At 35.8% G+C, this 26,242-nt stretch overlaps 1 protein-coding gene across 20 annotated transcripts in view; it reads right to left on the reverse strand.

The window, feature by feature from the left end:
- LOC124642934 (serine/threonine-protein kinase MARK2-like) overlaps window positions 1–26,242 on the reverse strand; it is a 188,843-nt gene that overhangs the window by 93,269 nt on the left and 69,332 nt on the right. For 9 of the 20 annotated variants that reach the window (XM_047181718.1, XM_047181711.1, XM_047181710.1 and 6 more), the window contains exon 1: window positions 713–864. The exons of 2 other annotated variants lie outside the window; for them this stretch is intronic. Coding sequence is in view for 2 of the 18 variants with exons in the window: in XM_047181721.1 (XP_047037677.1) it covers window positions 14,000–14,476 (477 nt within the window). In the remaining 16 variants the exon portion in view is untranslated. Of the gene's footprint in view, window positions 1–584; window positions 867–13,999; window positions 14,819–26,242 lie in introns of those variants that run through there. 9 more of the 20 variants (XM_047181707.1, XM_047181708.1, XM_047181717.1 and 6 more) reach the window with 5 other exon arrangements.

A 26,242-nucleotide genomic window follows, 5' to 3' on the forward strand; every position in this document is an offset into this window, starting at 1 on the left:
TGATAATATTGTAAAACAATCTACTTCCCGTACTTGTGCCGTACACCAATCCGTACAAACCAATTGTATGCTGTTGCAACTCCGGATATCAAGGTCCAATTGCCGCCGTTTCACTCGGACGAAACAAAAACCCGCTCCAACCGACTGTCTATGAAGCGTGAAAATAATGAGAGAAAGAACCTATCGTCTTTATCACACAAATGAAAGTTTATTAATTTTTTGATCGACGAAACTGGGACAATGTCTCGCATCTTCTATCCTTTCACATCTAAGCTGGCCGAAACAAAAGGCTTAAATCTGTGTCAATCGAGCTCTCAAATAATTAATGGTTACTATAAATAGTAATGCCCTAATCTAAAAGGTAAACTTCTTATAACCTTTCGAAAAAGTGTGACTCAATACAGACCAAACTAGTTTTAGTGGCAAACGAAAAGAAACCATGAAAAACAACGGCAGAAAAAGGAACTAGCCACATGACAACCTGTTTCGCAACGTAATCAGAAACAAAACGACCAATAATGACATTGACGCGTCTAGATCAGGAATATGAGAAGTTTTTTCTATGGCCGATCAAGGTAAGTGACCTTTTCACGGCGTTAAATCTTAGCAAAGCCACTATAACACAGGCACTGTAGATCCACGAGTTATTAACCGAATCACCCAAGCGCGACGCAACGGTATCGGCTCGATCCGGGCACAGATAAAACTCCACCTTATATCACATTAGCCAAACTGAAACTGTTATCAATTTCAAATAATAAATCACTATCACAAACACATTTCGCGTTCATATGTCACATCACTGAGATTTTGATATTTTAGAATGTAACGTGGTGCGATACGTACGCTCCGCGAGGCAGCTGAGAGGAGACTGAGGTGGCAGCGCTGCGCAGGCGCCGGTCCGCTTGGTTATCAGCCTTCGGTGGGGCAAAGGGGGTGCAAGAAAGAAAACTCTGCACGTGATACAAAAGATAAGACGCTTGAAATTGTGCATTCGAAACTGTTAGTTTAGTTTCAGATATAATACTTTGTGAACATTCACTTTCATGACAGCGCGGTTAAATATTGGTGATGTTTCTGTACAAGCTTGCCTTCACTTTAGTTTACATTTTAACACTGTAATAAGGCTTCAAAAAGCACCCACAACCAAAATTCTGCGCTTATTTTTTAATTTTTATTGTATCGGCAGATGGTGTCTGGTCGGGACACAAACCGGCTTTTTGGGAATAGTTTCCGTTGTTTTTTAGGTTCTTTTAACATTTTATGGTTTGCTTATTCGATTTTTGTTTTCAAGTAGAAAGAGCACGGTACGATAAAACTGGTTTTGCATTGCTTCTACTATTCTGCCTCTCAAAGGTCAGGAGGTGACATTGGCTTTAAGATTAACCACCAGAAGTACTCTTATCGCATTTCATTCACAACATGCATGATCTACCACAGTTTAATGATATTATCTTTATAAAAGATATTTGTTATACATACACGGGAAAGTCCTGAGACTTTAGAATTTTAGATGATCTGCATCGGGTATTTAAATGGAAGAACCTACAATAAGCCACATCAGAATCATTCTAATCATTTATTAATCGGACTTTATCGGACATATTATAGGAATATACTAACCTAGTGTCAGAACAAACGTCCATGACTCATTTGACATTAAAACCGTACACGTTTAACCTAATACGTGTTTTTCTCTTTTCCAGTATTAGAGAATATAAAATCTAAATATCATAAAATCGCTGAATGAATAAATATTCCGACGTTTAGAATATTGTTAATTAACAAAGGTAGCTGTTTGCTCTTAATTATAGGCCTTCAAAAAAGGAGTTCATTAACAGAAGGGTCGATTAGGCCTTTATTAACAATTCATTAGGTTTTACAAAATATAGAATAATTAACCTCAGAAAAATCCATGAGTTTTTATAAAATAGCCAGATTGATTTGGCGTTCATTACATTTTAGCAAGCAGTATTCTCACTAACAGATAGTTTTCAAAGCATTCTTCATAGAACGTTCTAACTGCAGCAGATTAATTATTTCACAAAAGTGCAGTTTCAGAAACACTCGTAAATAGTTGGGATAAAATTTATCGTAGTTTCAACAGGTTTGGTTCAACCTGCAGGATAAATGAAAATACTTTAGAACTCTGGGCAAACATAGTTGCTGAATCATTGCAGTTTTAGTTTCTACGTTTTGCAATTATTGTATCTACGTTTTATTTATTTCTGCTTTGAAACCGTGTAGTACGTTTACCTATGTGCATTTATTAAAACATTCTTACGTATCTTAGGGAGAACTTGTTTTAATAAGTTGTGTATCTGTTGTATACTGTTGGACTTTTGCAGTTGCATAAAAGTATCAGTTACCTTCTAAAGGATCTTTAGAATAATAGTTTTAAAATATAGCAAAACTTGTAAATACACTAGCCTAAGTGCAAACGATGATTCACCGCGTCGCTGGCGCATGTGTACATTTGCATTTTAAGCGCCAACTATATACGTCAAATTGGAATGGTTTTAGAGCCAGAAATGGTTTTGTAACCTACTGCTTATCAATAGGTTTAACTACCTCTAATTAAACATTTATTTATTTGTACAAAACAAACCGAATTTAATTGGAAAAGACTAATCAAAAGAAGTCCTTTTTGGGATACATAGTTTTAGCAAAAGTAAATAATGTCATAACTCTTCAAAATTGAGGAGCACTTCAATTTTTTTAACGTTGGGAAGTAATTTCTTTGTTGCCAGTTAAAGTTAACTGTCTTATAACTGGTGGACGGTAACCATCGTGCACCAAGAGGCGGTGAGTCACCTCCGTTAGAGCGTATAATTGTTAATGGTATGCTCCAGTGGTGTCGGAGAAATCTGCGCAGTAAGCCCTCCCCTTCGATAAAGACCTCGATTGGCCCATTATCTTGGCCAAAGTCTGGTAAATATTACTTGACTTTAAACGTAGTATATAATATTTTTATAGATTTATTAAAGTTAATCTGTGTGTTAGAGCAAATCATCCTATTTCTCTGGTAGATGATTTATTTCTCACATCTTCAACTTTCCCAGTGATACATTTAAGTAACATAAGATTGGTTACATCTATGGCGGTTCAGGGTTAAAGTCATCAACCTTCATTACAGCAGCCATTTTAAAATCCAGTCCAGTTGCTCTGATGAAAAAGCCAAACCAGTGGATTTTGGGACTTTTATCTTTTCAAACTTTATAGTTCGATTCAGGTGTTCGACATCCACGTAACAATAAACTCGACTGGTTTGTTGAACGCTCTGAGTCATAGCCACTAGAGCGTGGAGCCATTAGCTCGTGGAAGCCCCAGTCAGCCACTGTTGCGAGAAAAATACTGTTTTGTACACAAATTGGTACGAGTATACGGAGTAAATGGTGTATCTGTGTAGTTATTTTCTATGGGTTTTATGAATAAGACTGTAATCAAGTTCGTATATGACATTAAGCAGTACATTAGTGTGAGGTTTTTCAACTCTAGCACCAAAAATCCAGGACATTTTGTCGATCAGTGAAGCCCCATCCACCATCTATTACACAAGACACCAGCCAATAGGACCACAGAACCTATTGAGTTAGCTGCGGAACACACGCAAACGATCGATGAACGCGAGCGCAGCCCATAATTGAAAAACAGTCTATTTCCGCGAAGCAACCGCGCTAACATGTACTATTGCATGTGCCGAGACTATTAGTAGTAGTGCAGCGATATCGTGAAGTTTCACTTTTTATGATTTTTTACAATATAACATCTTATACTCAGGTTTGCTTTCCCTAATATTAAATTAATTCCCAGAAAACACGGGAATATCAATCACCCTATTTAACCCTACTAGGTGGATACAAACACTATGTTGCTTCTGAGAAAATGCGTCATATACTAATCACTGTACTTATTATCATAGAGTAATATACTGCCTGACAATTATTATTATACATAAGTAATTCTAGCTAGGCTGAAGGAGTGCCCTTGCAAACATGATATATCAAAACGTTGAGACTCGGAATTAACTGTAATTAGCCTAAAACCAAACAAAATTACCAAATCAAAACCAGATCATGCCTAGTTCTACCAATCAAGTAATAATTAACAAAATTACTAGACCTACAAAAAAAGTATGGCGCATAGGCGTTTCATTGATCAAAAAAGGAATGGTTTATAAATTGATGGCTATATGTTAAGCAGTTGACCTTCTATGATCCATGTCATATTACGAATTAGTATGACAAATTAATTGCTTACTTAGTAATTAAGTGTATGTTGAACCAATTGGTAGTTGTCACGTAACTTAAGCCATTAATTTTGTCACATTTTGCTATATGGTATCAAGTTTTCAAAGTCGAAAAGTAAAGCAAGACTACTTTTTAGTTCCTTTTCTAATTAATCTCAACTAGTTTCATCTAGAACAGTGGTTCTTAACCGGTGGTCCGCGGACCACTGGTGGTCCCTGGAGACATACAAGTGGTCCGCGAAGCTTTGCTTCGTGACGTTGCTGTTAGTTATCTAACTTTATTTTTATCGACTTATCTATGCGCGCGCGGGTTTTCGCAACATTTTACGTAATTTTGGTTTTGAGTCTTAAAAAATAATTAAAATTTCGCGCTCGCTTCGCTCGCGTATTCAGAAACTTTATGCCCTTATTTTTGCATTTCAACAAACAAAAAGTTAAGTACATTTGGGCTAAATTTTACGTAATATTTGGTTTAAGTCCGATAAAAATTCCGCGCTCGCTTCGCTCGCGCATTTATCAAAGAGCTCACAGTTCAGGTGAACCGATGGGGTGGTCCCCAGCAAGACAAACTTTAGTCAAAGTGGTCCCTCATGTCAAAAAGGTTAAGAACCACTGATCTAGAAGATATCTCATTAATATAATTCGAACCAAATTCGACTTCGAGTCAATTAAAACAGATGTTTGATAAAGGTCAACAACCTGAACGTGGGCTGTTTAAATAGGACCAGTACAAAAACTAGATATTACTGGCTCGCCTACTAAAGTACTTATTATCCATATTTGTCTGTACAAGTCATTTGGTTTACTATAGTTCGGCCATTCAGAGAATGCGTTCCTGACACGTCGCGATTGAACTGACGACGTAACTTTGCAATGGCGTTGCAGTTACGATAAAAATATTTTTGCTGGTTGTTTACCGTTTTAACAATTGAGGAGCATTAAAACAACATTATTATATCAATAATCAATGAATGTTATTACGTCGTCAGTTCAATCGCGACGTGTCAGGAACGCATTCTCTGAATGGCCGAACTATAACAATGATCATTACGTTCGAAATCTGATCCAGTTTTTTTAGTCTTCAAAACAATTTATTTTAAGCTGGAATAAAAATAAAGGCAAGAGCTTTCAAACGGAAAATTCATAACAGAATTAATTTAAACTATTCAAAAACTTTATTGCTCCACTGGGCAAGAAAAATAATTTAATTTTCAACTACAAACTACTACAGCAGAATACCCCAGTCTTTCATGTCATTAAAATCCTTTCTAAGCCTCAAAAACTTGTACGAATACTACTTTTAAACCCTGTCACCGCTCTCGGCGAAAAAATCCGACATTGACATATTTAAGTCCCGACCATGTTTCAACAAAAAATATTTTTTAATCGAGTGTCCAATGGAAGTACACGGTAAGTGACTGTACCGAGGTCGGTGGCCTATCAAGCTTACGTCATACAGTAATACTGTAATGATAGGTTTTGTACACCATGAGAATGATTCGTTCATGAAAATTGACTTAAGCTGTGTTGGTGAATTAAGCTGTGTGTTCATTCTTCGTGAAACTAGCAATATTATTTCTACAAATTAATATTTGTTACTTCTGCATACGATTCCTGTTCTAAAATAGTCAAAGTACATAAAAATGTTTGACTTTAATGTGACTAAGAATTTTGTAGTCTTGGATTGTAAACAAAACATTACATAGTTGAGTAATGTATTTAGTTCACTTGGTGCCCTACATAGATGAATCAATGACAATTATATTAACAACTTAGTAACACAGAGTAGGTAATTTGTATTCACAAAGTCTACGTGAGAAAGTATGTATACTAAGTTAAAATAGGTACAGTTTTCAATTAAATATATGAAATCTTTAGCGGGCATTATTCTAAATCATAAATCAACAGCGCAGTGTCCTACTTTGACAATGCAAATCAATAGTTTTACGTCAAGAGGCAAAGCTACAATGGCGTGGCGCTGCATTCAATGAGTTTGCATTGAATCGACTGGCAGCGCCATCTAGCGTCGAATAGCAACACTAAACAGCGCCGGTGTGAAATGTAAGTTATAAAAATTGCTTACACGCTATTAAACTGTAATAAAAAGATGAATATTTTTATTTGTGTTAAGTTTTAGATACCAAGACATTGCGTTTCCCGTTTCCACGGCATGGTTTTTAGTTCGTCTATTCCCCGCTAGGTGTCGCTACGTGTTACCCAAACAAGGTGTAAAATAAGCTTTTCAAGTAATAGTTATAAAATAAAATTCATTATTTGCAGAGATTACAGTTTTCGTAATCAATCAACTAGGTCAAGCTTAGAAATATTTGCTCAAAGATTAACGAGGCTTGCCATGAAAATTCGATTCGTAGTTTTTTTTTTCAGCGTCGCCGGTCGTTAGCCGGTCCGACGACTCTCTGAACCACGAAACGTTTTCTGAACGTTTTTTCATCATCCGTCACTTTCTAATCAATTGTGACCAGTGTACAACAAAAATAAGAGCTCACTTTGTCTGAGATTGCTAACGGCAGGTGAAAATATGGTCAGTCAAGCATTTTATGTAATTTTCGTGCAGTTTGATAGCTCTGAATCGAAGACATTATACAGTTTTATTAAAGAATGTGGTGTTGATGTTTGATAAAATCATCAATCAGATCATTATCCTGGAGAAAGATTTAAGGCTTACCGCCACAATTCAGCTCGATTCTAAACGCCGTTTTGCCAGCAACTAGTGAAGCGGTTAATTGTGTAATCAATCAAACCGTACTGACCTACAAACGCAAGCAATAACAAATCACCCCTGCAGCTGGGGTGTAAAACAGGCACGTCTAACAGCGCCCATAAATAAAATATTTTCTAAGCTTCACATCAACTTGTAAGATGCATCGTTTAAATACACGGAGATTTTACGTCATCTAAAATGTCTATGAAGATGGAACACTCAAAACTTTTAATAAATATGTATTAATAATTATGTACCTATGTTTGTTATATACTCTCTTTTTACAAAAAGTACAAAGGTACTTAAATATCAGGGCTTCTGATCCGTTCCCACTATATTCCCGTAGGCTTATCAATGATCAAGTCTCAGCGTATCTTTGGCACAGGACTGGTAGGTTGCGTGCATCACGCCTATTACAAAGCGCTGTCGTGCAACTATGACGGACGTCTGCGTCTGTCGTGTGTCAACAGCATGGACAACTGTCTGGCGTCGACTAGGGTATATGAAGATTTGATTTTTGAGATGACAGTTAGCGAAAGTTATTGGAAAAAAAATGAATGTGATTTTTCGCTGGGTGACATCCAAGACACATTTTAGACGAAGACGAAAGTCTCACAATGTGGAAACAGAACGTTTTTGAGAAACTGTTTAAGAATGAATAACAACCCCATTGGCCAAATAAAGAACGTTTAAAAAACCTATCCAGCATATTTATATTGCTGCAGTAATAATGTAGACCAGAAACAACGTGCTAATTCTAAAATGAGGTGGGTGTCATCGCGTGCAAGACATTAATAACTAAATAGTTCTCATGCAGTAATGGAGCTGTGACGCTCTATGGTATTAAAATGTCTGGCACTAAACTAGGCTTACGAACTATGATACATAGGCCTGGATTTGGTAAATATTTAATGAAAAGAAAGAGCATGACAATTTATGCAAATCAGGAAAAATTATGCAACATGCAATACCTGTTGACAAAACGATAGAAGTTTTATAAGTCATAAATAGAAAAGAAATTCGACAGTTTGGAATTCCATACTTTCGGTGAAGTTCTTTACGAAGACAGTTAGACAATGAAATTTCGGAAGCTATGCTTAATGGAGGAACGTTTTAAAGAATCGTTAGTAAACAAAACATTTACTAGAGAGTGCTAAATTGCATACGGACGTTAACCTGAATCGACTGAAACGTACCTACATAAATTCGTAATATCTAAAGGGTAAATTTGGAACACCTCGTTTAGGAGAACGAGCACATATTCTATAGTATGTGAATAAATATTGATAATTTATTACTTTTGCCGCTTCGGTTCCTAACTTTTGCGAAGTTTGGGATCGAACGAGGATTAAGATTGAAGATTATAGAAGTTATATATGGTACTAACGAACGCAAACTTTGGCCTGAGAAATATGTTGTTATGGCATATCTTGAGAAGAAACTTATGTTTTGAATTTTATTACATTAAACTTTACAAAGAGATTCCTCTGAATATATCATATTGAAGGATTTTATTTTGGTTGCTATCTAATTGGTCGTGTTCTACATAAAATTGAACAGCTAATTACCAGACCCGACTGCCCAGGGTACAACAAAGTACTTGAAACCCGATAATGACCTTTTGTTTACTCCAGGGTTAATAATGATGTATAGGGTACAGTCTGGAGGTTACGTTACTTCAAAGATATTTGTCTTACCTATCCTTACTTATGTTTATGAATGGGAAAGTCTGTTTGTTTCTTATGGTTTACGATGAAAAGACAAACATTATGAAGACAAATATACATTGGCATATTGGTCTTCCCTGATAGTTTTTATGAAGGGAAAATTCACTACAAGATTAAGTGAAGGTATGAAAAGTCAGGTTGATAATACTAGTATACAAAGAATCGATATTACATAATGTAATGCTAACATCTTGACATAATTCGGAACTGATTACCAAAACATTTGTTCGTTTATTCGCGAAAGCGTAACCGAATGTCGTGTTAACCAAACGTTCCAAGACATTATGTATATGTAAATCGATTATTATTTGGAGATTGAGGACCTCATTTATTACATTACGTATTTTCTCAGAATCGTGAGAGAATTTTGGTTTCATTTTAAACAAGAATATTCAAAATACATTAACTATTTCTGTTAACCAACTATTATGGTAAGAAGATCCAACTCGTAAACTTTGCACATTTTTCTTATTTTTTTTCTGGATTAAAACTTTCCAAACAACCATTATAATTATTATTCGGTTATATCAAAAATATTTTACATAGGTATATAAGCATTAATGATAGAATCCTATGAACTAGGAAATCCTAAAATAACGCTTACACTAGAACAAAGAATTTCATATAACGTACCCTCGTTCTTTGAAATACGATGCCTTTGTTTGGCATGGACTGTGCCAAAATATTTTACAGAAATATATCCTGGGATATTTTCTACTTATGAGCTTTAGACATAGGCATGTACATATGTATGTAAACACATGAATTGGCTAAGGATAAAGGTATGACTTGGTAAGTCTAAGCATCATCAACCTCCGAGCCTTTTCCCAACTATGTTAGGGTCGGCTTCCAGTCTAACCGGATTCAGATGGGTATCAGTGCTTTACAAGAAGCGACTGCCTATATGACCTCCTCAACCCAGTCATAAGTTTGGTAAGTCTAAGCATTACTAGATAACTAGACTATCCTAATCGATCATGATCTAAGTTTTCCTTCCTATATAAGACCCTTGGATAAGTCCTAGTAATCTAGATTACTGCACAGGATACATTAAACCTTCTTTATCACTCAATCAAATCAGACAGCATGAGAAACAACTTTTAATAAAAAGAAACGTTAGGCATATTTCCAAAATCACGCTAAAAACAAATAATATTGCATCATTGATACAATCATTTGGTTATGTAAACGCAATAATATTGCGTTTTTATTTATTAACGTAAATTATTTACTAACGTTTTGTTTAATTTGTTTTAATTGTTGTTTGTTTAATGTGTATCAAGATAAAAAACAATATTTGTCAGTTTGTTTATGTTCATTATTAACTTTTTCGGTCACGATTTCCTTTTAATAAACTTATGTATGTAGAAATATCGAGATAAAAATATTCAATATCTACTCTCTTCTCAAACTTCATTGGAAACTATGTAAAACGCATCATTTATGAACTTACTACCATCAAACCACATTTCGATATTCAGTCAAAATATTCATTTATTGTTTTATGAAAATCGGTACATAATTGTTAAAAGAAACGCAAGCAAACCCGAAGTTTAAAGCAATCTACACTCACGCACGTGTATCATCACACATTGTCGAAAAAAAAAACAATCTGAATGTTATCAGAAACAAAAGATAAGGCGTTATCAAAACGCGTGATAAACTTGAAATATTACGTTTACAAACGTTGTCTATTTTTATATTCAGTATTTACTTTTGGACGCCTTTGGTGTTTGTACTACTGGTTTTGTATAGGAAATACGTCTCGTAAACTTTCCATAGCTTACTAAAGAATGTGAAGATTACGTTATCAATACATATTCTTACATAATATTAAGTTTAAATGCGAGTCATTTTTTTGCGTTAAGTAAAGCATCTTTGGGAAGTCGTGTTTTAAAGATAGATAGATAGATATATTCTTTATTATGCACACCAATTAAAAAAGAATGAATTAAAGAATGAATTCTGTCATTTTGCAGCGCAAATACACCGTTTTTTTTAACTTTTGAAAATCCTTTATAAATCCAACCCGTTTTACATTAAATAATAGGTATCCTTTAGTCGTATATTGTAGTGCGAAACGAAAACTAGCACTTTGCCTACAAAATTATGTTAACTAACTGTACAATTTGAAATTCGTGGGAACGAGACAACAGTGACTGAAACAAACCAATTATATTCGAATTTAAACAAAGCATACAATACTGTAATAAATTCTGAATATCTTGAATGTCAGGAGGCTTGATATTAGGTTGACAGCCTGATATAAACTTTAGTCCCGATTTAATTCAAAGCATTATTCTATACAAATCGTTTATCTCGTTAGAAGGGTTAGCTTTAGTTCACAGTTTTAATCCCTTCTGAAAACATTTTGACTTCTCTATCCAGAATGATTTGCGAAATTAATTCTTACGTTTCAAGTGTGAATAAGGCCTAAATTTCGAAATCATTATAACAAAGTAGTGTTATTGTGGACAGTTATTAAACCGGCATTATGTCAAAAGATCCTTTGTAACAACAACTACTTACAATCAACGGCTTCCCACAATTATTCAAGTAAATACGCAACACGACAGTCACTAAGTCAACCAAGTAATAATAAGTATGTCAATTACATGCCTCTCGATGTTTCTTGTATTTTACTTGACCTTTAATTTTGACAAGGAACTAACATTATCTACGAGTACTATTATGTACTTCATTACGAAGAAGAAAAACATGTTTGTACCCCAAAGACTCCGAAATTACCGACCTGATTTGAAAAATATTTTACTACTATTGGGAAGGTTTACTATCCTCGGGTCACAGGCTATATTTTATCCGAATACAGGAAGCAGTTTCCACGTGACGGTGAAACCGCTAAACAGGGAAACACAAGGAAACAGTTAGTATCACATTTTACATATACCTACACTTATTTCAACAATGGAATAACATGTTATTTATCAATGAAAAAGCTCTTCAATAATAAATAAAAAAATCTACACAATAAGTCCATTATCTGACCAACACCCTAACCTACGATTTACCCAATTCCGAACCCTCTTTACCTGCCGTAACGTGATTACCCCATCCTGTGGCGAGGACCCTAAAAAGCTGGCATTTTAAATCGGCCCGCACTCCACAATACCTTATTCTAAATCCATTTGCATACATAGGAACCCTTTAATATCGGCCCTACAAGAAACTTCGTATACATAGTCAATTTCGTAACAGTTAACTTTGGTGAAGTGAAAACTGAATTTCCAATTTTGTTACTACGTTCTTTTTTGGTACATGTTTCTCTTCAGCTAAAATTTAGTAGTTACCGAAATGACACACCATTTAGGATGAGTCTAACTACGCATCTATGCCGTTTCCTCGAAAAATCTTAGACATCAGTCATCGTCATTTAAAAACATTTGGTCGAATCAAGATCTTATGACATTTGATGGCAATATAAATCATTGAAGTATCTTCGAAATATCGATAGCAATAAGCAGTAGAAAAACTGAGATCCTCCTCTTTGGAAGTCGGTAAAAAAATTTAATAATCCCAATACCACAATGCAATCGTATCTCATTACGTCCCACGGCAAAATCACACGATCAAATCGATACATCTCCGAATCGTACGGCTAAAAATAATGGGCGGAACACACGTGCGGCTAAACATAGCCGTTCGGCTGCGTTCAAGGAACCCGCAATATTTGTTTACAGACTGGTTGATTGTGTAACTGAGTCTTAACGACATCATGCCAAGTAGGGGATTAAAGTTCTTCGAATCAAACACGTATACGAAAGATAATCGACGAAAGTTAAAAGCCACTCTGCGTAAATCGATCTTTTTCAGTTTCTAATTATCATATTAAACTATAGCGGAAATCGACCGGTTTAAATGAGCACTTAATTACTTTCGCTCATCCGCAGTTCGCGATGCGAAGATCATTAATAACTGCATATTAAACAGTTTCATTAACATATGCGATTCAGAAATGGAAATTAAATACTTTCTCACGAGTCACGTCCCTGCAAATTGTTATACGAGGGCAATGGTATTAAAATCGATTCCGATATAAAATCGATTAGTCACAGACTATCACTTTTAAACGAGTAAGTTACATTTCGTAATGCATCTAGCATGCAGTCTGTATGTAGGTATGTGTGTCGAAGTAAAAACTCCCGGTTGCCGTTTTAGAAGTGTGCTAACGACCGACGCGCACGAATTACTTACAATCGGCTTAAGAAGTGGGAATATTATCGAATATTTAGCTATAAATACTTAGTTATAATTTTTATGAAATGAACCGTGTAGGAAGCACACAAACATTGGTTGGATTGGATAACAATGTGACGATGTTTAACGGTAGATACTCTCAAAATATTTTTTGTTTTTGTACAAATAAACAATTTCTCCGTGTGAGAGGAGGCCTGTGCCCAGCAGTGGGACGATAAAAAGGCTGTAACAGTAACAGTAAACAATTTCTAGTCTTAAATGATCTCTAGCGGGAATACTGACCTCGGCATACCCACATTTCTCCGTTCTTTTGTACTGTTTAACATAACTGTTTTCCCATTTAACAGCACTATCAATTAATATCTATATCAAATTGTAACGAATACTACTGAAAAGAGTGCAGTATATAATAGGCTACTTTTTTGATGATGGCTAACGATGCGTGTCTAAATGGCTATACGATGGAGTACTACCAGTCTTACAATTAGGTCATCAAAACATGTTTTAATTTGAACTCTTTTGAAACTATGCTTTATAATTTAAAGTGTAAATGGAAAACACTCCACGTATTTTATTATTATTACTGTACATAGGTTTGTTATTATTTCTATACTTACAAAACATAGTTTTATTGAATATTGTTTACCGTTTTCCCTATAGGTTGTCGCGAACCACAATATTTATCTAAGTTACAATTCGTGGAACGCAGTTATTAGTTGAGTTAGCTGAAGATGCTTTGTTTCTGTAACTAGATCTGTTCTCTCCCATAAGCGTAAAGGTAATTAAGATAACGCACCTATGACGTAACGCTCATACATTGAACAAATATGCAAATGTCTCGCAGTTAAACGCTATCTTCGCTATTAACGCATATTTAGGCAAGTATTACTTCTATAATGGTTAAAGTTAAACATAGACTGATGAGTGATAAGTTCTCGTGTTTATTTTGAATAAATCTCAATTTTCTGTGTATTGAGATCTGCATCGAATAAATTAATTAAATGCGCAACTGCGCATATTTTAACCTAAAATTAGAAAATACCACGAGATCGATATTTTGAAATGTTTCTTGATAGGTAAACTCACCTTATGTGAATGTCGGTGGTGCGGAGTCACTGGCGGTGGATGCTGAGGCGGTTGTGGCACCTGGTTCTGTCCGGTTACGACAACCGGGAGACCGTCCACTATGGTCACCATCACTCTTTTGTCACCACTGCGGCGGCGCTCGGCAGAATTCCTCCTGCGACGCTGTTCATCTACCACGGGCCTAGCGAACACCGTTCGCCGATCAAAGTTTCGTGGATCGCTTTGGTTTTCTGCGGCTCTGGTAGCTGGTGTGTGACTTTTGGATCGTTTGAGGAGCCTCATGACGTGTGATTTCAAGGCGTCAGGCTTGCTGACGGGAGGCGGGAGCTCCGGCTTGTGTTTGTATGATTGTGAATGCGCATGGTGGCGCTGCACGGACACCGTGTGCCCCATCCCTGGTGGTATCACGTTCGACAGGCTCTTGACTGCGTACGCAGCGTCTACTTTGTTGCCGGCGACGCACGAAACCTCGTACATTCCGACACTACCGTTCCCGGCGGCTCTCCCTGACACTTCCACTTATACAACCATGTTTTTCAACTTATCCTATAACACTGCAATCCTTTTGTACTATACTCGTTTACGCTTTCCGACAAAGCATTGTATAACACGCACTTTACACAGAATTGGTTACTTCTGATAGTTCGTTGCTTACATTTGAAAGAGTTCGTTATGAGTGTCGCACGTGGTTAAAGGAAAATACTACAACAGGTCAGACCGGTTGTGAAGAATTTTCGCGTGACCTGCGAGCCGAGAAATATATTCTTTAACAAATTGTGCGGAACGACGCAGATACGTCTTAACCGCGAGCGCGTCGCCGAGTGACTGAGCGGCAAGCACGCACGGGCGCGCGGTATTGCCGTATGATAGTGATAACGAATGATGCGTTCAGCCGCCGAGGTCCGTATAATCCGCGAAAAGGTCAATGTTTCGATGAAGTCAGCAGCAATTGCTGTAATTGGCGGATAATGTATCATGAATTGGATAATGTGTTTGGTTGACGAAATACAGCGGGATACAACACCCTCTTGTGTTCGTCCTGGCATTGTGTTCAGTGCATGAATTTAAACTATTCTAAAGCGTTTGCCAAATAAAACATGAATAATGATTTGGCAAAAAACTTCGGGCGCAGTCCTGTTATTTAATTTTTACATAGAGTGCTAAGTAACAAATGGCAAAGTTTTGCCGTCTGCTTCTGAATACAATTTTATTTCTGTTTTAAATGTAGCAAACTTGTACTATCGAAACAAAAGTTGCATCTGAATCATCTCGCCAACATCTAGAGCAGCAAACTTGTAAAGTGTTACCATTATTTGGTATACCCCAAAAACTGCAGCGGCTTGTGTTGCCAGTTGTATTGAATTCAAAACTATTTTGCTCATTCCGCAAGTTGGACTGGCCTGAATATCTGTCGCACGTATATGAGACCGGAAGCGGAGACGTGGGTAGAATTGACATTGGCTTTTGTTTGAAACTGGAACGATCGCCGCTAAAAACTAGCCATATCTATGATAGTTTGACAGTTATGTTTGGAAATAGTTTAGTAATTTTGAATTTTGTTACAAAACCGATTGTGTAAGGATGATGCGATCTTCGAAAGAAAAACTTCAAATAAAAAGTTTCGAGACTTCGATTTTCAAAAGACTAAAAATAAAATCCGAGATCTACCACAAAATATAACCCGAAATATTTCAAAAGCGGATATTTAAATAACTCAACAATTTTGCGAAAAAGCAATTTGAAAATTTCACAGATAACTTGTTTTGGCCAGCTAAATGTTTTTGGTCCTCTGGTCCTTTGCCAGGCAGATACCTCGTTATAGGTACTTAAGCTATGGAATTTCCTTTGAGAGATAAGACACCCACTTTGAAATGTATTACTTAAATACAAAGTAACTTTGCAATTACTTTGGTTTAATTTTATGACAGTAAGGGCCTTACTACAAAAACTTTAAACCCTGTTTTACACTTGTCTAATAAAATTTTGGCTGCAAAATGAACCATATGTCAACGTCATAATTTGACATTTTTTTAGACAAGGCATAAACTGACGTTTAAAAGTTTTTGTGGTAAGACGGTTAAGGTTTAAATTAATTCCTAAGATGCTATTACAGTCTCTCTGCAAAAAATTACGTTCATTTCGACAAAATAATGTGTCTCTACCACTACCACTAACATTAGATGCAGATTATTGCACACACTTAAATCGTATAAAAGGACCAAATGTGCAATTCCACTTTAGTCGAAACCGGGGCAAAAATAAAGCTTTAAATGTTTTTAATATCAAAACACGATTAAAAACAGACGGCAAATAAGAAAATTAAATTCCCGAATTAGACATTACGCTAAACGAAATCATAGAAACAGCTAACAATATACCCAAAGGACAATGGGCAGATTGGTATACCCCACCAATAGCAATGTCATATATATCATTGGATAGGCCTTTTTATGTAGAACAATATTTACTATGACAGCTTTGCTGAAATGTTTGTCCGTTCTGAGATATAGATCAAAAACTGTGCAAAAGTTAGAACTAAGTAATCTATTAATAACTCAAGTTTTTAAAGGAAAATCTAAGAACTACTAAGTGTAAGTCTTGTATGAAAGAAAATCAGATTACAGTATTGATTAGCATCAGTTTTAAGATTGTTTGTTATCTATATCTCAGAACGGACAAACAATAGAACAAAGCTGTCATAGTAAATGTTGTTCCAGTTAAAAAGACCTATCCAATGATATGTATGACTTTCCTATTGGTGCAGTTTCTCACTACGCCCAACATCCAGTTGGTACAATAAAAGGTTGAAATGCTACATAATAGTAACAATTATGGATCCTAACGGGCACAGTAGTACTTACAAGACTTAAAGTTATTAGTACTTAGATTTTCCTTTAAAAACTTGAGGTATCAATAGATTACTTAGTTCTAACTTTTGCACAGTTTTTGATCTATATCTCAGAACGGACAAACATTTCAGCAAAGCTGTCATAGTAAATATTGTTCTACATAAAAAGGCCTATCCAATGATATATATGACATTCCTATTGGTGGGGTATACCAGGTCCCATATATTTGTGCCCATTGTCCTTTAAGGTTAAAACAGAATTGTACAATCTAACAGCAAGAAGTATATTGAACAAGGTTAGCACTAAATCTGATCTCGGATCAATTGGTTTGTGAAACTGTAGTCAAGTCAAAACTGTTGAGTAATCTGACCTCAGTGTTGAATAGTCATTTGTTATTGAAATAAGCAAAATAACGCTGAGATTGTTAGGTAAGTATATACTAAGTTTATGATATGGTTGATTGGTTGCGGGTGCAGCTGTGCCAAGATCCCAGATCGATAATAATGGTATGGTAATTATGGTTGTAGGAAATTCTGACTAGGCGCGGTTTTGAATAGGATTGAATTTATGATTCAATAGTAACGCAAACGTACAGTCTTCATTTCTGTTGCTACAGTATCTACCTATTTCTTGGATAATTCTTACAGTTTGCTTAAATTTACATCGGAATACAAATACTACAGGATTGAGTACACTGCAAGTGTTACTTTATTTCAATCAGCGTTAAGTTATAATGTTTACCCTGAAATTACGAGAACCACAATGGAATTTGAATACATATGTACTCTTTTTTTAAGGTCGGTCCTTTTATTCAGGACATGTAAACAAATCGGAACATAATCTATTGTACTCTAATAGATTCTATTACAAGCTTCCTAATTTTGGAACATTACTGCTTGACGTATTATGTTTCCAAAATACTTCGAAAGTTACCCAAACAAACGTTCTTCCATTCAGCTTTCCTTACTATACGTAAACAGAGTACATTTCCATGGCTTCCATAAATTCACAATGCGAATACCTACATAAGCTGTAGGTACACTTAACTAATTTTCCTTGTGCAAACTTATTAGCATACAGCAAGTATGTAATAACGTTAGCGACAAAATTACTCTAGACGATACAAGTACGAGTAAAACTAGTAATAATAGGGCTAGTAATGGTAAGTTTATTGGTCGACATTAAGCAGGTATGACTCATTGGAACAAGTTAACACCAGTCAATATTGTGAGAGCTAGTGAAAGTACATGACGCACCTTTGTTGTTAGACCCTACCCAAGTGTGCAGACAGAAGGTTACGATTAAGTAAACTATATTTAGACTTTATAGAAGTAATGCCTAAGAATGTTAATATCCGGAGCAAGATGAAGCTCGAGATGGTAAAAGTTTAATTCGAAGTATTTTCATGACGTAAAACAAGTAGAACGTCATACATAAAGATTCGATATTGGGGAATAATACTTTTTATTGTGTCTGTATAAAGGAGGGATGTAATGTGTGAATGACGAACAAAACGCACTAAAATAAATAATGAATCATTGGCAGATAACAGTACACAATGGGATGGGGAAAAAACCCGAATACAGAAACTCAAAACTGTTAACAGTAGGGATCCAATTGGTGATATTACAGCAGATGCATGCACAAATACAATTAATCGAAATATCGAAGACCATGCTTTTACAGAAACCATCAAAGAATCAAAAGAAAACGTTCTCTTTTTAGTGTCAAACCTCATTTCTCCAATGTTTACTATTGCAACACTGCGAGTGAGTAATGTTAATCATCAGACCACGCTCCGCAATGCACGTGGTAAATGTAACGATTAGGTTTTGTAATTTTACTACTGTGAATGTACCTTGTACGAGCAATGGAACGAGAATGGAAAAACGTTGGAGTTTATTTCTAAAGCTACAGTTGCTCTGGTAAATACTGATGCTCAGATGCATCTGGTTAGAAAATGGCAAATACTTGGGTAAAGCCTATGCTAATGGTAACATTCTGAACATTTTGGCAATGCCCAGAAGAGCTTTTAATCATTTAGAGCAAATGCCATGCTAAAATGTTCATACAATAATACAATGTGCAAATATCAAGACAAAATAACATTTAGTTAATTAATTCTAGTGCTAACATGTTTGATTATTTACTGTTACTAAAAACAGCACGTTTGGAAAACATGTGCAAAAAAAGGAAAGTGAAGACCTTGACAGATGATAATAAATACTATGACAAAGTTGTTGTTTATTTATCTACAAACTACGTGTGTATCAGAACTACTGAATCATAGTGATAGTCAATGTGAATGTACCGGTTTTTCTGAATACAACCATTCGTCAATGTCATTTCCAGCTTCAACGATTTGCTATCGTGTTTAACTGGCTCCTAAATGTTTACTTACGCTACCGGTTTTATACGTTTTATTATATAATAGCTTTCCAAACAAGGAAATAGTTAAATTATCTAATACTTTAAGATTATTAGTAAATAAGTTTTCATCGATACCAACTGGGAGTCGGGAGAACTTTTGAGACGCAAAATTAAAGACCACATGAAAACTTCACTTTTTAGATTTTTCTTACACGTTTTCGGGATGTATTATTTTACACATTTCTATCCTAGTGTAGTTTATTATTTCAACTAATGCATACTCATTAAGGAATCTTACCTCGTGTGCAATGTGTAAACATATTGCTATGTTTTTTAAGCCGTGCGTTAGAACAGAAATAAACGTTTGTGTAGGCAAACATGTTTTAGTACGGGTACAAGAGTATTTTTGTTTTCATGCACTTGTGTTGAAAAACGTTATATTTCAACTGTACTTTTTTTCATGTACTCAATTGCTGAAAGTCGTGTTTCCCATATTTTGATATTTTCACATGAACTGTGGCTGGTATATTTGTTGTCAGGAATTTAATTACTGTACCTACAAAAAACACGAGCAACCGATATGAACATTTTTAATTGAAAGTTATTCTGTATCGTGTGTTAAACATTCCAAAATAAATATTTTTCCAACGTGAATGGTGAACCAATTTTTATCGGTAGCTTATCAGATAGAACGGGAAATGGGTTTACCATGATGAAGTGGAGGGGTAAGCTGTTAACATGGCTTATCCACTTAAAGTTGCAGCTTTATCGGCTTATACAAAGCTTTTAAACAGTGTGGTCCATAATAATATTCACGGATGGATAGCACTATCGACTACTTGCTCGTGGCACACAATCTTAACAAACCATATTATAAGTTTTTATTTAGAAACGTACATAGGTATGAATACAATTCTTAGCCAACAAATCAATCGCAACTACATTTCCTAACACGTTCCGCAAATCTCCCCCATGTCATTCCACGAACAAAACATCGACAGTCGATGTCATCCCTCCTCACGGCACAACACTAGCCTTTTGTGCATCTATCATACGTCACGCCGAGCGGTGCTGCGTTCACACCGCGATACCTATATTTTTTTACAAACTTATTTCATATTCCGTAATAATCGATGCAATTTTATATAAAAGTTAATTGTGTAACCGTTATGTGGTAGTTACGAAACGGTGATACAATCTGTGCAAAATGATCCATTTAGTTGTAATTGGCGTAAACTGATTATTTTTTAAGGACGTAAAAAATATTTACAAGTATATTTTTCTCCTTTTACACAAACAGCCGTACCGGGCCTATATTTAATTAAAAAACATCTGTTTTCTCTCACTCTCCGACAGTACTTGTTCCATTAATGTAAACTTTCCCCAGGAAGCTTCGCAGCTAAAAGGGTTTAGGTGCAGAGTAAACAAATCAAAGGATTTACTATTTCTTCTGATGTCTTTATTTATGAAATTCTAGAGGCTGGTTTTCTTCAAAAGAAAAATTTTATGGACGCTTTGACTGAGCAATTAAAACCATGTCGTCGACATTTCTCTCTGAAATCTTCATCACGCTATGTATAAAAAATTCAGTGCTTTTAAGTACTACTATCTAACTTCTTAGCCAGCAAATGCCTTCGATAAGCATAAAAACCTAGCTCAGCTCTTACTGGCCCTTAAAAACACAAGACGCCTACACATAAGCATTAGTAAGCAAACGAGGCACAAGATGGGTGTTACATTTCACTTCATTGTGCGACGCTCGACACATTCCAAGGTCCCTGCAGACAGATTCAGACAGTAAACTGATAATGTCGGACTGTGGTCTGTTGTGAAGGCATTTTCCGGACCCAAGGGCCTCTCAGATGTCTTCGAAGAAAGGTGTTGTTGAAATACGTCTCTGTTGGAGCGTGAGCAGACTAAAATTGGATACAATGGGAGCTACCGACGCATTGTGTAAGCAAACATCAATACCATTCATTCAGTCTTAATATCCTGAAATGAGCAGATACATATGTTTGAATAATAACAACTGTTGCGTTGTAAATAAAATGAATCAAGTGATAAATATCAAATTTCCTCTGCAAAAGGCGTAAAATAAAATGCGGGGATAAAATTTCTACACGGCTAACAGCTTGCAAAAATGTTTTCAAAAACAATTTTGCTCTCGGGGTAGACACTAGACAGGGGCTAGAAATAAAATTAAAAACCAAACAATTAACAAGGCGGAGCGTTTAAACGCAAACATTAAGTAAAAGACCAAACTCGTAGAGAAGGACCAACTTTTCGTTGTATATACCTGTCTAATCCGGACAGAATGCCTCACAATTAAGATAACAGAACACAAACAACGGGCTGCAAAAGTACTTCAAAAACCGCCCTCATCCCCCGAACCCTGTGTAATTCAAACTGAATGCGAGGAGATTAAAAAAGATTTCATGGGCACAGTTCACGTGTAGACGCGACTAAAAATAAATAGAGGGAGGGAAAATGAAAAGAATAATGGAAAGATGGGAAATGGTAGTCATGACTACGTGTCATCACAATACAACGGTCTAGGATAATAATTACGGGTTTTATAAACCTTTTTTGCTCGGATAGTTCCTGCAATTGTTGTTTACACGCCTCGGGGCTGGTCTTTTAGTTCAGGAAATAAAATAGGAAAGCCATCATCGTGGTATCATTAAAAGTATGAGAGAGCGTAATGGTGTAAGCATTTGTATTCAAAATACGTATTAGTTTGTCTGTGCACAAAAATATTTTCAACTTTCATAAAATAATAAAACAAAAATAGAATAAGCTCGCTTGAATGCTGCTCTTTCTGAACTAATCCAAATGGAAACTGCAGTTTATTGAAACTTTCAAGAACAAGAATTTGCTAAAGCAGTATTTTGTTGAACTGTTCTAAAGAAACATTAGCACTAAACTATTCAGTTAAATGCTACATTTATCTTCGAACAACTTATGAAAATACTTTAGTTAAAGGTAAATAGATTTGCCTTTCTTAACTTAAAGACCTAAGGCATTTATTTCAGGCTTTAAAGGGGTGTTATTCTCGCAAACTGTAATTATTTTTGCAGGTTTATTCAGACGCAAAATTATTAATTGCTCGAGGCTAAGTAAAGGCAGTATTCCCGGAATTTCCATCAAATTATAATAATGCACAAGTTCATTTCCACGTAACACCGAATTAATTTTCTGTACTAATTATAAAAATTGTTACGTCGGAAGTTTTACGTCACAACATTAACTAATTAACATAAACAAATACCTTAACCTTTTATGAAAAAAACAAATAAATGTCGTTTGAGGATTTAAGCCATGTACATCACCAATGCAATTCTACTTCTATCTCACTCTGATGTACATGGGGAAGAAAGGGACAGCCATATATACTTGTATGTAAGCTTGTCATTCACGAGGATCGCATGCGCACCTGCGACACACACGTTTAAGGTATTTGCATCTGATTACTGTTGCAAAGCGACGACTTGCCTCTGAACCATGAATATATGGATGTGGCAATGACGACACTGCAAGACTTGAAGGACCATTGTCTTGGCAAACAAACTTGTAGGTACATCTTCATGTTTCTACGCGTTCCTACAATCAAATTTCCAGGCAACTCCTAAAGAAACAAATCTGCTACACCCAAATCCATTAGGACCAAATTATTATTCGGCACGTATCCCATCGGCACGAGAACAATTCAACTACAAATAATTCAGTTCTGCGTTTACAACAACGGAGTTAGACAGTTCTCGGTGAAGCTCTGTAATTTAATTTACCACTTATTAACGGATAATCAACATTCCCGACTGGAGTGCTTAGTAAAACAAATGAAACTGTTTTTGAACCAAAATCATCCAACGCACATCTAGTGTCAGTTTAGCGTATAAAATAGCGGTCATTATTTTCCCAGTGATTTCAGGTCAAAGGCCAAGAATTCTATGGATGCCGTATCCATTCCTTCTCATCACACCTCTAAGATCTAATACATACAGAGCAATGTCGACGGTAGGTGAGCAAGTATCCGAGCCTCATTCAGTATTCACGCGCGTGGTTGAGAATTCGTCGGTGACCGATGTAGATAATATTCTAGTTTATTCAATGCTCATTTCAGTGCTGAATATTGTAGATAAACGAATATGTTTGAGATTTGTTTTTGTGAAGGTACCTTTATCAAAGTCCATAATGATTCAAGTAAGCCGTAGGTTGATATGTGAGCTGAAGTTGTTGAGTATAATAAGTTATTAATAAGGGTGAACATCCAAAAAGGCCGGATTATTCTACGTATCGCAAAACTGCAAGATCATTGACTCGGGATCGGATAACGAAGTTCACATATAAAAATTTTCGAATAACATCCTCAATGATTTTCTCGCAATACAAGGTTTTTCATTCATAGATAAGGATCAAACATTAGCGGAAAATGTTTAGAACGCATTGTAATAACATTAGTTGTATGCACCCGCATACTTGATGCTTCAACGTCAAGCTGTGTCTACGTAGGCGGGATTTAATTAAGGCCATGAGTACATGACAGACTTCCTTGAGATATGCTTAAGATAAGCTGTAATTTGTACGAAAACTTGAATGTTTTACTTAAAAGGTGAACTGGTTAACTAGCTTTATGGCATTAAAAACGTTTTTTATTTCATAATATACTACATTTTTCTCAAAGTCTTTTGCAAATTAACATCGGTTATCAATGTTAATTCTTTTTATTAAAATCGAAAGCTGAATGTTCCAAGACAACAGTTTTCTTCCAACGGGAAATTGAGAAAATGCTGATCCATATTATTCGACTCCGCTCAATTTGCGTCGGAGAAACGTTTCGGTGGATAACTATGAGTGCTTTCTAGACAAAATTCAAAGAAACCTAGCCCACTACCAGGTACTTAAAATAAAAGCATAGACCAGTCTCATGTACAAAAGCCAAAAGCGTTGCCAAAATGGTAGTTAAGAGCATATGAATTACCCGCCGGTCGTCCTAGATTTAAGTTTTGAGTTGAGAATTTTTCTAGGGCGCTTGAAGATTAAAACGGGGCAGAAGTTATGGCTTGGCTGTATATGATTGTGCAGAAATGAAATGAAATATAGGCAAGTGTGGTTGTAAGCTAAGTGTTCTCAAATTGCAGATTAATTTGTTCCTCGGAAGATTCATGTGTAGTCTATTGAACCTTTTGTCGCCTAACCTCTTTAGGGTTCAGAAAGCCGTAAAATTCAATGCACATCTTCGATATATTTTGCCAAGCGTGTCTACAGTATTTTCATGGCTGGCTTAACAAAGCTTCCACTGATTTTCTTGGCTGCAACAGGAGCCAACTAAGCCGAATATACTACGACAGTTCGGGATAAGCCAACAGAGCAGTAGTGCATTTCAAAGTTATCGTTGTTGTAAAACAATACAAAGATGTTTGTAAAGTTACGTATTCTAAAAGCAAGTACTCAAAAGACCTTGTATACTTCGCTCCATTGGCAGATTCCATTCACATTTCGTCAATGCGAAATTACGTTTCGATTCTCCTTGAAACGGCAGCGATTTTCCTCGCTCGGTAAATTGTAAATTTACCTAAAAAGGTCCTTTTCGAATGAGGGTTTGAAGTGACCGTTGGTAGTCAAGTCAATCTGTGAGTCTAAACGAAAGCTCTTTTCATATTAAATGTTACATTGTTTTCTGTGAGCCGTCGAAAAGTATATATATATATACCTATCATGATTTCGAAATCCGGGAAATCGAATACCCAGACCGATTATGTAATCCGCTTAAGGAGGAAAAAATCCGACTACCTTCCAAATGTAACATCCGCTTATGTACAAAACCCTCATCTGAAACGTTCAGTGAAACAGAAATGATCAAAGCCGCGTCACGGTGAATGCTTCGCCATATTTAGACAAGTTTTTTGTTTAAGTGAAGGCCGATGCTTTTCCGCGACATTGGACTTGAAACAAATGTGAACCAAATGGTCCGGTAATACAGGATTTCCTTATAATTATGTAGCTAGTTGCTATGGAGTCTGAAGTGAACGAAATGGCAAAAAAGTTGGATAATTTGTGCAGGCGACGGCAGAATTTCTGATTACTCACGTTTGGCAGATAATTCACAAAGCCTTAGGTAAAGTTAGGTAGTTTTATTTCAAAGGGCGGTAGAGAATATGTTATTAGCGTAATAGTTATTAGCAGAATGGCATTTCAAAACAGAAAGTCGACACCGTTAAAATATCTTTGGAAATAAGGTGTTATTTTTGTCTTACCCTATTTTAGTGCATTTTCTATCAGAACGTATTGTATCTACAAAAGAGCTTCAACAATTCAAAGTTATGATTAAAACAGCACACCGTTCTGTTGTACCAAGAACTGTCTGAAAAGCCTTTGTTTCGAAAAATAACTGTTGGTTCTTAGTACTGACGTAAACTACGGATGCATCATGACTGGTTAATCTCTTTGTGGAAGAAAATCTATGATTCAGAACGATATAATGTATTTAGCGTACACACGTGTTACGATAATTATAAAGATCATGTATGGTACTGGAACGGAAGAAAATTCCATTGATTTTTTTTCCGAGGTCTTGAGAATTGAGCTGTGTTTGTGAGTAATACAAGTGGGTATATTGACAATCAATGACAGCCTGCGCAAAGGATTGATTAAAATGTTTATTGTGATATTCAATTTAATTACAAAATATCGCGTAGAGCTTTATAGAAAACATGTCTGTAAAAAGATGTCTAGAACAAAATTTTCATTCAAAAAAACTGCGCATTACCTAGGGAAATTACTTTCATCCACCAAGTTTCCAGAGCAATCAACTGTGAGAAAATATCAGTTACTTCTACCGACTGGTTAAATCAATAAACCTATCTACCGGTTTCAATATAAACACTATTCTTTACTATGGATAAACTTACGGCCTCTTTTAACCATTTACTACTACTGCCTATAACGGTAGCCACGTGTGTTTAAATACCAAGGCAACATAACAACACAGAGGTTGGCATAAAGCCAGTATTGCCTAGATAATTAC

The sequence above is a fragment of the Helicoverpa zea genome, chromosome 26 (assembly GCF_022581195.2).
Source record: "Helicoverpa zea isolate HzStark_Cry1AcR chromosome 26, ilHelZeax1.1, whole genome shotgun sequence".
NCBI lineage: Eukaryota > Metazoa > Arthropoda > Insecta > Lepidoptera > Noctuidae > Helicoverpa > Helicoverpa zea.